The sequence below is a fragment of the Amblyomma maculatum genome, chromosome 9 (genome assembly GCF_055883805.1).
Source record: "Amblyomma maculatum isolate TAMU_Amacu chromosome 9, ASM5588380v1, whole genome shotgun sequence".
Taxonomy (NCBI): Eukaryota; Metazoa; Arthropoda; class Arachnida; order Ixodida; family Ixodidae; genus Amblyomma; species Amblyomma maculatum.
This window is the reverse complement of record NC_139352.1, coordinates 44828924-44848691: the sequence shown is the minus strand read 5'-3', so window position 1 is coordinate 44848691 and position 19768 is coordinate 44828924. Positions and strand designations below refer to the sequence as shown.

Sequence of the window (19768 nt, the reverse complement as noted above, 5' to 3'; positions counted from 1 at the left end):
TTAGAGCGTACTATTAGTATGAAAGAACGAACAAGGCACACTAGACGCACCAATAGAATATGTCGTAGTCAGTACACGTTTGACAAATGCCGCACATGCGTTTAATACTATGAAATTATTTAATTGCTTATTTAGAAATGTTGCCATCTCATTCGAGATCATTACAGAAAGGGCACAAGCAAAAAAATACAAGAAAGTACAGAGCATAGAGCGGGGCAAATTGATGTGGTACAAATCGTTCAGTTAATAACATTGAGAATAATGGGTTAACACATACCATTAGAATACCAAAAAAAAAAAAAACATAACAAAACATGAAGCATCGTACATTTTAAGATAGCTGTTTTCATGATATATGAGTCAAGATAAAGAAGGGAATTAGTACAAAATGGTGTTAAACTTCGCATTGCAAATCTAGTAGTTTTGTTTCACATGAGTGCAATAAAGTTTCAAAGGTTGAATTAGTAACGCACGGTGGTCAGTTATTCCAATCTCTAATTCCTAACGAAAACAAAAACACTATTTAAAACAATATTCTTTTAGTGATTGTGAATGTTTATGCCGCGTCACTCTGTTTTCTGATAATGCGATATACCTTGAGGGACCTATGTTTATCGTGTGTTGAATTTGTTGATATAGTGGTTACTGTCGTGTAAGAATGGGGCGGTATTCTAGCGTGCGTATTCCTGCTTATTTATTAGTTTTGTGGAGGAGTCAGATTGTACTTGTCATAAATAGATCTCGCAGCTTTTCTTTGGCTTCCCTCTAGTTTCTTTATTAACGCATCAGAAAATAAAAACAAGCTACATTTGCATATTCAACTACGGGTCTCGCGAAAGTCTTATAAGAAACTAATTTATTGTCTGATAGCACATCTCGAAGGCGTCACTCGAGAAAAAAAAAGACTTGTTTTTGAGCTGATGACGTAACGAAGTGCACGTGAGAGTCCCATTTAAGATTGGCTGATGTGACTAAACCAAGACATTTGTGCTGTGTAACTGCAGTACATGGGACATTGACTAGCGTGCATGAAAATTCAGAGATGTGGTGTTTTCTTGTATCTCGTAAGATTGCTGTTTTGTTGTATCAATATTCATTTGCCGTTAGTGCACCATTCCTATACTGATGTTAATGTTTTTTTAAGTGTTACGTGACCCTCTGTTGAATTAATTCTATGTTACAGGATACAATCATCCGCAAAAAGCCTCAAATTGTCAGTAACACTAGCAGGTAAATGGTAGATTTAGATAAAAACTAAGTTGGCGCTAGAATACTTTCCTGGCATACACCATAAGTGACTTCAGTTAGTGTGGACTGTTCGCAGGTAAATTCTACAAGTTGAGATCGATTAGTTAAGTAGATTTTGATTCATTTAATGATTAGTCCTGTGCCCTGTGTGAATCCTAGCTTTGGAATTAGAATTCTGTGATTAACAGCCAGCAAAGGAGACGGAAGCAAACATGGCATTCCAGGTTGTCAGGATTATACCTGAGCACTGTGCCTGCCTTGAATACCTTCTTACGCTGTACAGCCCCAGGCATATGCCATTCCAAGGACGCGACTCGCTGATGTGGAAGCGGAGACCTGTTCTTCTACGCTTTGGATTTATGTAAGCCTGAACGGCTGGCACGGCTTATATAAGCTTAAGTAACGTGTTAGACGGAGAGATGCCCCGGTCTTCAGCACTTTTCATGGGCGTGGTATTTCGTGCTTTGTCCTCGAGCACATTTATTCGTTACGGCACATCTGAGATTAGCCAGGACGATATGCTCACCTGGATCCGGTTTCGGCGTACCTAGGATGCAACGGCATCACCTTCCGGATCTTATTCTCGTTATGTCATTCCCATTATTCTTAATCCAGAGTTTCCAGACTAGGGCAAGTGCGATAGGAGCCCATATTTTGTAACAGCGATCAATGATTAGTCTTCCTGGTTTTTTTTTTGTTGTTTTTTTGCATACTTTCGAGCGGTCAGCTCCGCCTTCAGTGCGGGGACCGGGGACAAATAATAGCGTTTACATATTAAAGTTGACGTCGGAGATGGCAGTCGCCAATGAGAGAAGAATGAATGAGGAGTAGCCGGAAAGAAGGATTCTTGCGAAATGCAGCTTCGGCGGGAAAGACTGTGGAATCTACCACGTATTTTATTTCTTTGTCTTGGTTTCTGGCATTACCCTTTCAGGCGAGTCCAGCGGCTACTCTAGAGCTGAGATGATGAAACTCTACGACGCCGACGGGAACGTGCCGCTCCACTCTGCCGTCCATGCTGGAGACATAAAGGTGAGGAAATATGACTGCGGCGCCTAGCTAGTTTAAAAACATTACGCCTTTAAATAGACAGCAATACTAACAATATTAGCTGCTCTTGTCGCTCTCCAAAGTAGATTTTTCGGCTCTATAGTCGGTTTATGTCTTGGTGTAAAAGGCGCGTTTCCTTATTCAGATAAACAGATTTAAACGCTTAACGTTTTTCCCCACCACTCAACCGGAAATAGATCATTCAGTAAATAATACAAAATAGTAACCGCCGATGTGAAGGAAATGGCGATCTGGCCTAGCGTCAAAGATAAGAAAAGTAAGCAAATATTGGTGTCAGCAAAGCTTGCTTGTAAAAACGTTCTGGCATGTCGCAGTACATGCTTGTCAATTAAGGCACTACTATAAACATTATTTTAACTGAAGAGGGGCCGGGAAGAGAATGGCGGTCTGGCCTAGCATCAAAGATAACAAAAAAGAGCAAATATTGATGTCTGCAATACTTGCTTGTAAAAATGTTTTGGGACGTCGCAGTACATGAATTGTCAATTAAGGCACATTCGCAAATATAAACATTATTTTCACTGTAAAGTAGCCCCTCCTTGACAAGAATACTTTGCTCCTACGACAGAGCCAATTATTTGAGCCATGGAGTTTGCAGCTTGTTGACAGGGTTCAAATAACGACTGCATGCCACAGATAACAAGTTATATGAACGCACTCTGAAGCCGTCGTGCAGACCACATCAAACACAGACTTGGAGCATTTCGCATTGAGCGGGGCTGATGAATGATGCCACCCTTTGAATTTGAGATGAGAAACAGGTGAATATTTTTACAGGAAATTACAAGTATCGGCCTCAATTTATTTTCCTAAAATACCAATTTCGCAATAGTACGAATACTTGCAGTCGAAACAAAGTCTGACCAAGCATTCAACAGTGGAGCGTTCGTAGCTTAACTATTTCGAACTGTAAATGCAGAATTATGAATTATGTGGTGTCTCAGAGCGAAATCGTAGAGAATGATCTCGAAAAAACGTAATATATTATTTATTAGCATCCTACTTAATGTGCTCACTTTCATCTAGCGGCCCTGCCAGACTTGCCGGACTTTCAGCAGTGGAAATTATTCTCTGTAAAATGAAATCTACCTTACTGGAAATGCCAGTCAGCTTATCTGAAACTGACATCCATTTCGGAGGTAAAATGAGGAACGCATTAATATTACTAACAACGCCAGCCTATAGCCGCAGTTCTTATATGCATGCTGGTAAGAGGACAGTGGTAAATGATTCAGTATGGTAGGTTAGGCACACGATGTGACGTTCGTTCTCAAAGATTATGCTGTGGAAAGATGGCATTCACGACTTGTAAAGGGATGACTTATTTGTAAAAAAATATATCTCACCGCTGTTCTTCATATGTTTCCTTTGCATTCCTACATCATTTAACAACGGAAATCTAACAATTCCACAACAACTACAACAGAAATCTGGCACTTAATACGCGCCCGTATTTGCGCTGTGCAAAAAGAAAAAAAAAACAAGGAAAGACACTAGATGACACCAATAAACTGTAAGCACAGTATCTTTTCTTAACCGGCACTTCACTGAACGAAAGTCTTGAAATGATAGCGAGAACAGCTACAGAGCGCCTTTGAACGGTTGTACTGTGTGGATGGATGGATGGACTAAACTTTAATGTCCAAGAGATAAGGTGATCTACCCACCCCCCGACACGCAGGTCAATTTCAAAATTTTGATAAAGAATGCCGTTCTTCAGCCAATAAGCTGGTTGCCCGAGATTACATGGCAGGCTCCATTTTGCCGTCCTCGAAAGCTCCAGTCTGACCACGGTGGGTCCTTTATGGCGGCTATTGCAGGCGGTCCAGCTGTGCCTGGAAAGCGGTGCCCTCATCAGTACCCAGCAACACGATCTGTCCACCCCAGTCCACCTGGCCTGCTCACAGGGGGCGATGGACATAGTACGGCTCATGTTCGAGCGACAGCCCGACCAGCGAGTCCACTGCCTCACCTGCAGTGACGCCCAACAGATGACGCCGCTTCACTGTGCCGCCATGTTTGACCACGTCGAGCTGGTGGAGTACCTCGTCTCCGAGGTACTGCGGGCCTTACCATTGGTCTCGGTCACACTCTTTGCGGGGCGATGAGAATGCGCTGTCGTTTTGTTTTACAGGTATACTGCATGCGATGAAACAAAAGAAATGAAATTGCAGGGAAGGTGGAGAAAGCGGACCCTCGGGAAGAAGCGTATTCCTGTCCTCTTGATATCGATTAGGGAAAAGAAAACTAGCAGACAGGTGTAGGCATAGCTTCCTCATTTAAAAATATAGAGGAGGGTATGGTATAGGAAAGTGTAGGCTTGAGGGAGGACTGTCATACTGCACTTAGTTTAGCGTAAATAGTGTCTTTTCTGTAGCATATGTTAACAAAATAAAAAAAGCTCTCACCTTTACATGCTGGCTAACGACAAGTGGTAAGGAAGAAAGGTAAAATTCACATATGTGTTTGGTGTATCTTGAAAAGGCACTGAAGACAGCTCGCGCCCCCCCTCCCCCTCCTTTTTTTTGTATAGTACCGTAGGCTTTTGTGGCTAACTAGACGCTCTTTCAAAAGCAACAAGTGCGTTGATTGCTAAAAAATATTGAGTAAAAAAATGTTAGTCGTAGCTGCGTAGTTATAATAGACGACGTCCAGTATAATTTGGATACCGTGTTCGCAGACTACGCGGGAGGTGAGGTTTGTTTCAGTCTGAGGGGGCCAGCATTAGGATGTCTTGGCGGTCATTGCCTTGGCTTGCCAAAACGGTCAGGTGGAAGCAACGCCTGTCTAATATTTTTCTTCTGCGTCTTTATATTTGCAGGCTCTCTGTAATGACAAGGACATATTTGTCACTACAACGCGACACATTCCGTTCTTTTAGGCCCAGTTAATTCGTCCCTAGTGATCCACTAAAGACCTTTATTGATTCTAAAATAGTTTGAAGTGCGGGGACAACTTCTTGCTGCCTCATCACGCCCCTGCTCCCCCCCCCCCCCCCCCCTCATGCCCGAACTATAACGCGAAAGCCTTCCTAGGCTCAGGGAGCGCAAATCTGAGAGCGAGAGCTGTGCGTGATATTTGCGTCGCATCTGTGCGCTGATGTGTGACTCGCAAATAGCGGACGTGTGAGGAGGGAGATTAAGAATAAATAAGATCGATGGTGATAGGTAACAAATAAAAGTTACAAATAGACACCAATATAGTGATAATGATGATTACTGAATAATAAAAATTACTTATATGAACAGTATGTTAAACTACGACTTGCAATGACCACAGCTGACTGGAAGTTGGAAACTGATTGGAAACGGCGCTCATAAAACACGTAGACACAGAAAAGAACAACACGGATGCACTCCTGTCTGCGTGGTTCTTCTCTGTGTCTTCCGTGTTTTGTGTGCGCCGGTTTGACATGAAATGAGTAAAATGCTTGCCAATGAATGATCATGACTACAGTGACTAGGCATGACTAATCATGACTGCTAATGACTACGAAACGACCAATATGCCTAACGACTTGTAATGACCGCAACTGACTGGAAATGAGTAAAAATGCTTAGCTATGAGTGGCAATGACTACACTGACTAGGCATGGCTCATCATGACTACGAAACGACCAATATGTCAAACGGCGACCCTAAATAACCGTAACTGATTGGGAATGCGTAAAAATTCTTAGCTGTGAGTGGTAATGTCTATAATGACCAGACATGAGTCATCACGCTACGAGCTACGAAACTAGGCACTCGATGATAGGCTTTCGCCGTTCTCCTATTTAGAGACATCTAAGAGACCATCTTATTTTTTATCCGTGAACGCAGGGCGCTAGCATGAGCGCCACTGACAAAGAGGGCCGCACGGTCATTCTGCTGGCGGCGGCGCGCGGCGCCTGGAAGACTGTCACGGCGTTGCTCAGGTTGGACGCCGACCTCAGCGTGAAAGACAACCTGCGCCGGAACCTGCTGCATCACATCGTGCTCAGCGGAGGTCTGCTAGATGACTTTTACGGGGAGATCAATGAGGTACGTGCCCCCGATGCAGCTGTCGACTTCTCGCCAAAATGACGAGAAGGGTCTAGTTTTCGTATTTAGCTAGCGTCAACATGCTGATGTCGTTTGGATCTTTAGTCCACCACATACGGCCCATGCTAAGTTCGCATAAATATATTCTCTACTAACAGCGGAATAAGCATTGAGCATACAAAGAACCTTCGCAAATTTATGACGCAGAAATAGAACCAATAATGATTCCTCTGTCCCTATATTCGAGACGCGAATGCTTACGTTCATCATACAGCATTATAACATTCTTGTTGCAAACATTTTCTTTTTTTTGCGAATTACCTAAAGACTTCGTTATAAAAAAATGAGATGGCCTCCGGCTGAACAGTCTAGACACAGCAATGATACGTGGGTTATAATGCGAATTATTCAAACAGCATAACGCCGGAAGTAAGGAAAAGGATAATAATTTTATTAGCTTTGTTTTTTTATTTCCGTGTGTTCAAAGTTAGCAAATGCTTTGATAATGCTCAAAATTAGTTTATTTTCTCATATAAGAAGTGGGCATGAGTGACGGTGGGGGATTAGTCCGGAACTGTTCTTGAAACTGTTCTGTATAACGCTGCCTGACCATGCAAGAGTAAGAGAGAAAAAAAAAAAAAAAGAGAAAGAAGCAGTGCCATCTATTGTGGTTTCTACTTTAAGCGCAAGAACAAATCGAAGGAAACTGATCAGACTTGTACTTCGTCGCGTCGCAAAATGCTTTTACAGCAGTGCATGCATTAGGGCGTGAGTGACAGGCGTACATCCTTACCCAGACGCCATTCTTCGGGAGTTGAGCTCGACAGCCGTTCCTGACCCAGCGATCGATTGCAGACGCAACAAAGAACTCGCACTGCGACAGGCGAAATGCGTTGCTTGCAATGTATAAGGCGAACCGAGCTGTAATGTTTTTCTTTCATTATTGTCACGAGTCATAAAGAACAGCAGTTGTCATTCGTCACTGCTGTGTTCTGTTCGAGATCGTGTATTCTCTAAATTTCACTGAGCACCGGAAGAATGGCGTCGTCGAAGCTGCTTCCGGCACACGAGTCAGACGACTGCATAATAATGTGACCTTTTTAAAACAGTTCCTTACCACGGAAAATAGTTCGATTAACATTATTCTGAAGTCTTATTGGCAATCAAAAGTCACCTTGCAAATATCCTGTCTTCTGACGATGAGTTGATCACCGTACTTACTGGCCGACATCATCTGAGCTTTTAGGTGACAAATAATTAGAACCGCAATAGGTCCTCATCAGATAGAATGAGTGCTCTTCATTTACGTGGTCAAAATGAGCATAAGAGTAGTGTGCAACATGGAAATAAACGTTTAAGCCTACTTCTGTGCAATGTGAGCTTTTCATTGGCCAAAAATCATTCCAGGGACCCGAAAAATTAGTAGTACTTTCAAACCGGCGTACCTCAGAACACAGCCATGAACGCAGGGCCGGCGCTAAGCATTAACAACAAAGCGTGAACTATACCAAATACCATGCTTTTGCCAAAATAATTGAATACATAAAATCCCTCTGGCGATGCGCATCGCTGACTTTAAGGAAAACTTAGGTAACTAGAAACTGGCAAAACGTAACGAAAGTGTTGCGCGAATTGCGCAGATTAACGGTGTATTAGAGCCCGGTCGACGAATTCTACAGCCCGTCCAAGCATGCTTAACGATTCAGACTCATTAGCTAACAATTCAGACCTATTAGTTTTTCTTTTTGTTTTTCGATATATATCTCACACCCACAGACGATGTGAAGGCATTTTTTTGAACAACACATCTAAGCTCATTAGCCTCAGAGTTGTAATTATATCCCTGCGTAATTCTCACATTTATTGCTTGAACTGCTTGCAATTTCTAAAAGCACAATTTTAATAATTGTTTGCTTCGGTCTCAAGCATAAGGTTAATTCCACCTGATCCGAGATGCACACTGCTTGTGATGCGAGAGTGATGCGCAACAACGAATAAATCGAGTGAATAGAAATTACAGACTGGCTTACAAAATAATAATTTTCATCTCGGAACTATTATTTATTTGATTACATAATCCCTGCGTTGAACTCTCGCAATTATCGCAGGATGGTAAGCTTTGACAAATTATGGTAATCATTCACAACAATAAGCAAGAAACGGAGTTGTCATCTGCTTCAAATCAAACAATAATTAAAATTACCAAAGGCAGCAAACGGTTTAATAGAAACGAAAGAAATAGCACGCTGTCGCATAGTCAAAAATAGAGATTGCAGTTTGTTGGAATAGATAATGATGAATCAACATATATTGCGCCCAAAATAAGTCGGTGGTGTATGCAGGCACTAGACGAGGTTGTAACCTGTTCTTCAGGCAATGAATTTAATCTTTCAGTGCTGCCGAAAGCTAAAGGATCTGATAATTTGCATTGACAAACGGAGCGTACATTTAAATCAAAACTAGAGAACACACGTGCACTGTTCGATAGTGGAAATTAAACATTGTAATTATTTGTTATTGCAAACAAAAAGATTTGGCAAAGCTATTCGGTCTTAAGTCGTATTCACATATCGTGGCTGGTCGAGACGTAAGGTGGTTCGAACATGTTGTTACGCCTATACCGTTCTATGTTCAATTAAGAAAGGTACGATGGAATAGTTTGAGCCTTAAATATTTTTCTTTAGCGGTTGTTTTCGCGCCCAGCTTGGAATTGTATCTCATTGGAATGTGTTATAATTATTACTCTCTAAGCGTCCAGCCTGATTGCGGTGTTTTTAGAAATGACTGCATCGGAAACTCCTTACAAGGGACGAGACCTTTGCGCCTCTACATGGTTTATAAATGGCTTTTATTACAGGACGTCGCAAATTAGCTTTGTCTCATAGTTTTAGAGCTTGAAAAAGAATGTACTAGTGAACTTTTTTCTCCATTTCGTTGGCAAATCACAAGCCCGTTTCGGGGCCTCAATTTTTTCTCTTTGTTTTTCTTTTTTTTTTTTTTTCAGCGGTTGAAAGACTTCGCCCAGCTGCTAAACGAGCGGGACATTCATGGGTGCACCGCCATGCATTACGCGTCTCGAAACGGTCAGCTGAAAACAATTGAGAGCTTGCTGCATTTCGGAGCCATCGTCAATCTCAAAAACAACGACAATCAGTCGCCCCTACACTTTGCCGCAAGGTACGTCACGAGGAAGCAATTTCAGTTTCGTTAGGTACGGCCTTTGCGTGTAGAGGAACTTCCCCAAAATTTTGAATATGCTGCATACAGAGTCAGATACTAACCTTTTACAATGAAAGCACCCTTATGCTGCGTTTTTTAGTATAATATAGATTAAAAAAAAACGTAGACGATTTCTAAGGTGGTATCGTATGTGTGTTTAATGAGCAAGATATCACTTTAATGATAATGCTGTGATTTTCAATTGACTCAGCGTAACGACGCAACCGTTCCTAACGGTGGAGCGAAACTTTCAATCCAAGTTTTTCGATTTTAGTAGTAAATCATGAGAAGATCCTACTTTAACTACTGGTACGTAAAACGTCGCAGGTATTACTCCAAGGCCGTTCTCTTGAAAATCTGCTCGTCGACAGAAATCATAGTAGCAACAAGAGCATTGCCATTGTGGATTCTTTTTTGTGCACAAAACTTTCTTTTGGAAATTCGAAACTAACTGCATTAGATGGCGAGGGCAATATCCCTCCGGCGGCAATTGTCTAGATCTGCTACATGTTCTCTGTGCTCATATTTTTCATTTTTTTTATTTATCTGTTTTGTGTCCCGTAGCAAGATCAAAAGCTTTAAATTCTGCTAATAAACGAGTCTGAACATTGATCTACATTCACGAAACAAGGCACTTCATTCTGCATACTGATAGAGGACGACCTTATGAGAAAGTAAAAGGCAGCTTTAACGGCTTTAACACGGAACGCATGCACATATCAGGAGCAGGAGCGTACGTGCAAAAAAAGAAAAAAAGAAAAGCACAATGCGGTGGTCACCGCACAGGAGGGGAGGGGTGATCGGGAGAGAAGACGTGGCTGGTGATAACGATACGAACGCGACGTGAACCTTTGAATGAAATATAGACATACCAGTTAACTTCTTGTCGACGCCAGGCGACACACGTGGCCAAGTAATAAGACTACTTACTGCCTGTCTATCATCATGGAGCTTAGCATCTGGTATATCGGGAGTTTTCGTCCCCAAGGAGGCACGTTAGCTAAGAGGGACTCCGCAGGGGAAGGTTTTGTAAAATTTAGGTCCCCTGAGGTTCCATAAATTGCAATGGCATCGCTGAGTACGTAGTGTCTTTTGTATTTCTCCTCCATCGAAATGCGCACCTTCGGATTTAGTACAACGCATTCTTTAACTTCGCCAAGCATCGAATTGAGAATGTATTCATGACTAAAAAAGGCAATGTGCGAACAAACACTAGGCAAGGGTTGAGGGATAGCCTCAGCTCGCAAGCTAAGCAAACGTATCGACAACGTTGGCTCGGCTTACAAACTGAGGCTACCATGTCTAGTGCGCTTTCATTCTGTGTATTCATTTTCTCTCTCCCATTCTAACATTGAGGCAATTAAGTGGTTTGTTCACTCCTTTACTCTACTTACAAAATAATTACTCCCCTATCAAAGACGCCGCGGTTAGTCCAGTTGCGGAATAAACATCGATCTATTGCGGTTTATCTGTAGTTATGGCTGACATCGCAGCTACATAACAGAGTTATTTTCGATCACTCCCCATCACGTAAGACAGACTTAGCCGGGACGGACGTTACCTAAAACTATGCACCTACACATGCGCGATGATTAAATTATTCAACAATCGAAGCAGCCGACATTTTGTAAAATGAAAGAGGGAATGAAAATCAAATTCGTTCGTCAGGAACTATCATTATTACAAGATTCTGTTAAGATTATCAGCTTACCTAGTGTAAGAAACCAGTGTGAGTATTCGTAACACCTGTGTTCTCTTTTTTCACGTGGATTAGGTATGGTCGGTACAACACGGTTCGCCACTTGCTGGAGAGCAAGAAGGGCCACCTCATCATCAACGAGATGGACGGCGAGGGCAAGACCCCGCTCCACATAGCGTCGCAGAATGGCCACACCAGGGTGGTACACCTGCTCCTGGTCAAAGGTGCCCTACTGCACAGGTGCGTCCGACCAGATCCACCATGTGCTTGTCCTTGGACCTCGTCACGCACATATTCAAAAAGTGACAAAAAAGATGGTTGGCCTATATTAATTTTATACGTACATGTTTTCTAATGATAAATTTTGTGTACTGTCTGTCGATAAGCCATACATTTTTGGCATCTGCGTTAATTTTTCAAAAGGAGATGTCGTCCGTGGGTCATAGCGTTCCTCAAAAGACCGACCAAAATCCAAAAGAAGAGTGCTTTTTCAATATGATTGCGTTATAATGCTTACACCTTTCACGATATCTCGCGGGCTCCTGGCTATATACCGTTTTTTTTTTTTCGATATTTGTCAGAATATTATAAACTGAGTTCTGGTCTTTAATGGACGCTGCTTTCATGCTTCTTTCATTGGTGCTCCTTTTAAATTCCTTTTCATGCCAGTCGTAGAAGCCCTAGTTATATTTTCAAGCTTTATGGTTACTCTTCAAGTTTAATTGGCATTCCTGTGGTGTCAATCATCCTCACGTGGTTGGAAATACGTCATAGTTTGTTCTAGCCTATAGACCTCATTGCAGCGAAAAGCGGCATCGCTGTGTTCGAACGTTCGCCACGTGCCAAGTGTACTAAACGGATAAGCTAGCTGTCAAGGTGGCAAGTGCCAGAATGGATGGAGGGAAATTCTGCTTTCTTAACCCAGGGGTGAAGAGGGAGGGACCTGTGCAGAGGCTGCCACGAGAAGATAAAAGAATAAAATCAGTTTAAAATATTTGTGTGATGATGCATTGTGTACGCAGTCATGTATCGTGTGTGTGGTAGTGCATGATGCATGTGACCTTGTATGGCAGCTCACCGCGAGGTTCTCATACCATGGCGCTGTCACCGCAAATGGCAATCCGGTGTCCCTCAAGTGTTTTCATTTGAAGTATTTTTTCACCATGTGCGTGTAGCCTGTGTGATGTCTAGACGTCATCAGCGTACAAATAATGTTCTGATGAATATGGCGCCGATCGCCCCAAGTTATCTCCGGCCAGGTTTTTCATCCTGACTAGACCAGTCCGTTTCGCTTTTGTGGTGCATGCATCTGCTCCGCTGTCAGAACGTTCCATACAGATGAAGACTGAGCGATCGCTCTCAGCGACGTCGATATGGGGCTGGCATTGCGGATATCCTTCTCTCTTTATAGTTATGGGCATGCTTATACGACGTTACGTTCAGAGCCATGGTCTAGACGACGGCTATTTTCTGTGTGATATCACATCTAATACTCAAAGATCATAAAAAGCGAAGCCATTGGGAAGACCACAGCTCGTTAAATCACGACCGAAAGCCACTTTCAGCGGATTCTGGCGTTATTGGGGCCGTCATCGCACAGTTCCGCCATTTGTTATGTTTGCACTACACAAGCAAGAAACTGGTTAAAGGATGGTCACTGGACTGCAGCGAACCGCAGTTATGGAGTAAATTCTTGGCTGCTTAAAAAGACACAGTGAGGTAAAAATGTATAAAGAAAGCGTATCTTGTCAGTAAACTTCTTAATAACAGTTTCAAGTCCAGCCAATGCACGCGATCGGTTCATCATTGAAGTATCATAACAAAAACAAATAACTCCTGTTTCAGCTGGCATCCGTGCACGAATATACTTGAACAGTGTAAGAATAAGTCTTTTTTTTTTTAGAAGAGAGGGAAACTGCTAAGTTGGTCCTCTTTTAATTGGGCATCATTTGTGGTCATTTGATCTACGTAGGTTATTCGGTCGCCACCTGTGTTAGATGTGTACCGCCGTCATAGTCGTCACTAAGGTCAGTGCATTGTGGAGTCCACATCAAAAGGGTTTAAAACGAAAACTGTAAAGATTGCAAAGGATTTCGGCACGTTTTATATGTTCTAAATACGGGCGCACTGACTCGGTCACAGAAATGCTAAAACAGTGTCAGTTAGAATCACTAGAAATGAGAAGAACAAAACAGAAATTGAAACTTCTTTTTCTGATAATGAATGATAAAGTAAATGTTAAGAAACAACACTATGTTACACGTCCTCTAAAGCGTAGCCCACGAAAACATCACAGCAAAGTATTGCAACCTATTATTACACGTACTGACGTATATAGCTACTCCTTTTTTCCCGATGCAGTAGAAATCTGGAACCAACTGCCAAGAGAAGTTGTGGACCAAACAGAAGTTGTAAATTTTGAGATAGGTGTTAACATGTTCTTGGGGCATTACAGTGCAAATCTATAATTCTGTACTATAGAGTGTATTTTAGCGAGGAGAACTGTACTTGTATTGTATGTGTTTTGCTCCTTGTAATAACCTTCATATAGAGGGTTAACAGTATGAATAAATTAAAAAAAAAATAACCACGCACACTGGAAGATAGAGATGTCTGAGATTTGGCCTCGGGAAATAATTGGTTAGAAACCGGTCGTCACTGCACAAGGCTAGGTACAAGCGGCACTTGGTCCAGCAACCCTGTTTCTCTGAGGTGGGCACTTGCAACTGGCTCCAGAAATCTTGATGTTTTTTTTGTTTTTTTTTTTAAGTAAGCCCTGTTCGCGCAGTAAAGCAGCATGAAGTTCGCACGTTCTAACAAGCATGTCTGAACTACGCACAGGGTAACTATTTCTGCGGTAAGCGATCTTTTGAAATACGTTCCCTTCAGCGTGCCAGTGGTTTCTCAGCAAGCCCGCGTTAAATTGGACTCGCTGAATCTGCGAGGAATACAATTACGGGGCACCCTTAGGCTCCGCCTTTAGGGGTATGACGTGATAGCGTAGGCCACCAGCCCACATATAAAAACACGATTAAAAAAATGCACACCGCTAAAAAAAAGACGACTAGAGACGTAAATAACAGGACAAGCAATCATGCCTATATACCAGCTCGCCCAACATTCTACCTTACATTATATACAAAGACCCGCTTTAAACTAACGACAACAAATCTGCCTGTGGGGCCTAGGGATAACTTGAATGCAAGGGTCCTGGCCGGTGCCGGTTCTGATTCTGATATTGCTCTCCCTTATGAAAGGAGAGGCTCGAGTTGGCAGCTCCTGCCAAATGTAATGTCAGGAAGCCTTTCATCCAGTTAGTGCTTGGCCATGGCAGCTACAAGCTACCACCTGCAGCGCCGTCCTCGTGAATTTTCGCTCACGACGCCAACGCTGGCGGACGGCCTCCGCCGAGGAACTTTCGGTGAGCGGGGCCTTTACGCCATCGCGTTAGAAAATATTGGAGCGTTTCGACTTTGATGAACGCAGTACAACGTGAAAAAGCAAGCGCAAATATGGCGCAGTTTCTCTTGGTAGAGATGTTATATTTAAAAGATGTCGTTATCTTATCGCCATCGCCTTCTAGAGGCACGCCCTTCAGCAGAACCGTGATGTATGCATCACATGTTGGAAGGTTCGACATGGATAGAACTTTACTTTAACCACGTCTTAGAAATTCGCCTTTGTGACCGAGGGGCAGCGTGTCTAATCAGGGGAGCAAGAATCATGGAAGGATGGATTCTGATCTCACATTGCAATCTTGATTCCGAGGCCCGAGTTGGCAGCGCCTGCCATTTCTACAATGCAGGGAATGGTGAGACGATTAGGCCTCGTGAAGGCAAGCATTCCCACTAAAAGAGAATACGTCTGTGATAAATTCATCGTTGTTAGGCCATGTTAGGTCATATCTAACGCTCAAAATTACACTTCGCAGAGCCGTCGTGTGATACTTTTCCTGTATGCAAACTTTTGCATAAAAACATGAAATAACTCTCTGGCTTTGACAACAACAGTGCATGTACAGCCGCGTCCACTTCTAGCTATAACATGGTCACTGCTTTCGAAGCGCCATCACGTTCGAACTGTCCGTACAGTAAAGCTAACTGGCAGTCTATGCGAAGCAACACTTCCGGGTACCGCTTTGCATCGATATGCACCACGGTTGGACGTAATGTTGCTTTGAAAGCAGTGACCGTGTTACAGCTAGAAGTGGATGACCCTGTATAGTCAGGGACCAAATGTTTCCTGGACAAATATTGTAGCAAAATATTTATTTCTCGGTGACTAGCAAACATAGGTGATGAAGTGTGTGCTGAATCACGAGCAGACATACACGCCCCAATCAGAGCAGAAATATCACAGGAAAAACGAGCGAGGAAACGAAGAAATAAATGTTTTTACACAAATCCGCATCCCGCAAACTTTTGTTCTTGACTGTGCAAGGTGGTGGTAGGGAACCAAATGGTTATTCCTGTCAATGATGGCCGAAAGAGTGAAAGTAGTAGATATAGCGAAACAACGGGAAGCTTTCTAGACATCTAGAAACATCTAGTAGACATCTTTCTAGGAAACAGACATACGGCCCTACCGCCTCGACGAAGTGCTTAGTCAGTCATAAAGGATTTCACTTTTATTGCGAAAGCAATACTAGGCCAGGTCTAACCGCTCGTCGCGTGGTCCTTGGTCCGTGTTGGGTTGTGTTAGATTCAATGGCGCTTAAGCTGCCAACACCATGATGTGCCTAGCACAAGGTTTCAGTTTCCCTTAGTGAAGTGTGTTTCATTTTTTTTCTACAGTTTGTGTAAAACATTTGCTTCCCTTATGAAACTGAAAACACAAGATAAATCAACAAGTCCATCATCATCTAAAATCAATTTAGGGTGAAAAGGAATGTATTCTTTGTAAAATTTTGCAAAAATTTTTTTTCTTATCCTTTGTATTTTGTATTCCTTACATCGATCGAAAGCTGTCATATGGTTTATGAAGCCGCGTAATCCTGCATTCAGCCCTGGAATCTACAGTACCAGCCATAAAATAGTAATTTATTACGCAATTGATTTATTTCTCCCCTGGCACTGTGGGTAGGTGTCAAAGTGAAGAAAAGGGAATCATCCTTTCAAGTTTAGAGATTAGGGAAAGTGTCGGAAAAAAAAGAGAGATACAGAGAGAGAATGGGAGACTACAGGTGGCAACAGACGCATGGTCGGTAACCACGGGCGATCGCGTACCTTAACCGGACATGTAGCATATCGTCTTGCGCAGAACCTTTTCTAAGAGTCGATAAAAAACATACAGGCGCAGCATCTGGGCCAAAAAAGGTAAGCAGCAGTGACGGATCTCAGTCCTCGTGGCGCTCAATAGCGAGCCTGCAAGTGCCGGAAAAGGCAAGATCCGGCTCCGCATGGCTCGGCAAATTAGACAAGCCAAGCCAATATTGGCAGAGATGGAGCTTTAATTACCTTCTTTACTTGTATCTTTTTCCATATTTGTAGCTTATGTCTGACGCTACAAATCTATGGTTATGATTATGACTGCGATTCTCTGTCTGTAAAATATCTCCGATGCGCTGTTTAGATTCATAAAATGTTAAGAGAGTGGAGTTCCAGCCCTCCTGAACTAAGCAAATACATTTTCTAGACTTACCGGTGAAATTTTGACCAAAACCTTCGGCACGTTCCAGGCGCTGTTATTCAAAGCGGAGTTGTCGACGACAAATGAAATCAATTTCAACTCCTAGGCTTCAGAAAGAAAGAGTCATCAGGGGAGTTTCGTGTATCATAGAGCTCTCGGGGCTGTTGTTGAAATCTGGGCACAGATTTTTTTGTCACCAGGCAACATCGCGCGAGGACCGGCTATTATCCTCTGGCTTATCCTCCTGCCCAGGAAATTGAACTGCGCTCCTGCTAGTGACAGCGTTCTTGAAGTAACTCCTTTCAGGCAGCAAGAACGACTTTTCGAAAGTTTTCGCTGATGCCACTAAAAATAACTCTTTACTCTCTGAAACCTGATCATCTGTTTTCGTGCTTTTCACGCCACCTTTAGTGCTGAGAAAAAAGGCGTTCTCCTTTCTTGACGCCATGCTTGTCGAGTAGCAGCCACATTCTCCAGTACGAGTGATACGAAGATATAGAACAGCGTGTGCGAAATCTACGGCACTGTAGAGCCGAAGCCGGTAATGGTAAAGGCGACCGGCTTATTTTCTTCAATCTCTCAACGCGTGTCGGATGTGTTGAAGTGCCATCTGGTCTCTGAGACATAGGCCTAACGCAAGTATGGTTTTACCAGACAAGCTTAACGCAACTGTCTTAAACTAGCAGAAGGAAGTGTAAAAAGAGTCGGCTGTACAAGCGACCGCTTGTTTTTGCCGCCTTTGAAGAGCAACAAGGCTTATTTTTTGTCTACTATAAGAGTGCAGTTGAAGCGGCGGCTACTTAACAATGTGCACCCGTTTTGCCAAACTACTATGCGCAGGTATTGCTCCCTGAGTGGCAAAAATGAAGTGAAGAGGACAAGCTGTCAGGCTAGTTGGGTTTCCATTGTTTTTGCAGCGCGTATACCAGGACAAAGACAAAGAAAAGAGGAACAAGTAAGACGCATCAACGCCTGTGCGTCCTACTTGTTCTTTCGTTCTTTGTCCTTGTCCGGCTATGCGCTGCAAAAACGATGAAAAATAAAGTTGTCGTTTCTTCGGAAATACCCGCTTACGTCACGCGCCTTTCATTCTGTGCGCAAACATACGGCAAGAAACTCTATCCCTAGATGAAAAACTGAGTTGACTAAGCGTTTTAAAGAAATACGGATGATCTCATCGTTTGTGAGCCTATTCAGAAAGTTTTCAATGGTCTGTATCTGACACAAAAGATAAAATAACCTGGTACATTTTTCCCTTGATCTGGCAATATTTTTTTTTCTAGCCGTATCTGCGACCATTGCGTGGTGTTCTGGTAATAGAGCGGCTATAGCGGGCTTTACGGCGAAGTGTTTTCTCATGTCTTAGCTACATCACCGCATCTGACGCGACTTCTTTTTGTCATGGCAAAAAATGGGGCGACCTTCGTGTCCTATTGGTTCGTCACCTTTCACGCGAAATGTGGAGGATGAAAATATTTTTCCCTGGAAACAACTTCTCCATAGTTCTCATTTTTGCGAACAAAGACCACTCGAAGCCAATGGCCAAGGCTGTAGCTCGTCGAGGAATCCACTGCTTCTTTAAGTGCATCCGTCTTGAAGCGAGAAAACATTGGGTCAATAATGGGGCATACAACGGGATTCACCAGAGGTATATTGGCTTCCCTGAGAAGGCCTTCCTTTGTTTGGCGGACGACGGCACGCAGAAATTGGAGCACCGTTCCTTTTTTTTTTTTTTTTTTTTTTGCACGCTCGCTAGAGGCTTAGAGTGACAGTGCAGAAAATAGAACGAAATCGAAGCTCAGTTAACTCGGGATGAACAAAGCATGGAGTAACATTACATGCAGAGTCACATTTAGAAAGGTGCAGCACAAATTTTGCCTATACTAATCTGAAAAGCAGTTCGGTAGCACCGCGAAGTTCTACGTAAAAGCTTTGGCTTCAGGCCTGTGTGTGGTATACGCTCTCAATAAATTATCTGAATTAAAAGGTAGTCTAACTAAAAAAATCTGGACAGATGCGAAAGTTTTCTCTTATGTAGCATCATAACGGTACAAAGCGGAGTTTTGCGCCCTCCGCCTCCCCCCCTCCTTCCCAAATGCTTTCCCGTGCCCGCATCCGGAGAGGTGCACCACTGCGTACAATCGTCATTACAATCAATGACAGTCAAAAGAAAACAATCTGGCTGCCGTAAATACGCCTGCTCATATGCTTAAGGCGCGTTATGCCTTGAGCATCTGAGGAGGCGTATTTACGGCCCTAACACCCTAAGCACTAGTTTTTGTATTATTGGTAACGGAGGGATGCTTCGTGCAGTTGTGGACAGCGTCTACACCCTCAGCTGTTTGTCCTTAATGCGACTGTTTAATGCATGTATTTGTTGCCTAGGCATTTAGTTACGTATTTACAATATTGTCTGAAGTACCAGAAAGAGATAACAGTAATGCAAGAGGAAGAAAGTAGACGACGTCACAGCGCTTTCTTTTTATCATGTTTCTTCTTCACCCCACCTTCGCTCTGTTCATGTCAGCAGTGTCGAGCCAACTGGTGCCTGCAAGTACTCTTCAGTGTTGCCTTCACTTCAAAAAAACTATCAGCATAGAGGGCGTATGTCTCCAGAAACAGTTAAACCAGGAGCCTGCGTTTATTGAAATTGTTCAGAATAAGGAACAGCGCACGTTCATAACATGTGAAACATCCACAGAAATAAATAAAATAACATATTTCTCTTGGCTGATATGTTCCGATTCCGATTCACCCAGGGATCACAAAGGGAGGACGCCCCTGCACTACGCTGTCACCAACGGCTTCACCCACACCATGGAACAACTGCTGGCCGTACATTCCCACCTGCTCGACCAAACTGACAGGGATGGGGTGAGTA

General features: G+C 43.0%; 1 protein-coding gene across 1 annotated transcript in view; it reads left to right on the top strand.

The window, feature by feature from the left end:
• TrpA1 (Transient receptor potential cation channel A1) overlaps positions 1 to 19768 on the top strand; it is a 148932-nt gene that overhangs the window by 96671 nt on the left and 32493 nt on the right. Inside the window, exons 6-11 of the mRNA XM_084578684.1 lie at positions 2183 to 2280; positions 4140 to 4376; positions 6141 to 6341; positions 9346 to 9518; positions 11335 to 11499; positions 19647 to 19761. Of these exons, the coding sequence (XP_084434810.1) occupies positions 2183 to 2280; positions 4140 to 4376; positions 6141 to 6341; positions 9346 to 9518; positions 11335 to 11499; positions 19647 to 19761 (989 nt within the window). The remainder of the gene's footprint in view (positions 1 to 2182; positions 2281 to 4139; positions 4377 to 6140; positions 6342 to 9345; positions 9519 to 11334; positions 11500 to 19646; positions 19762 to 19768) is intronic.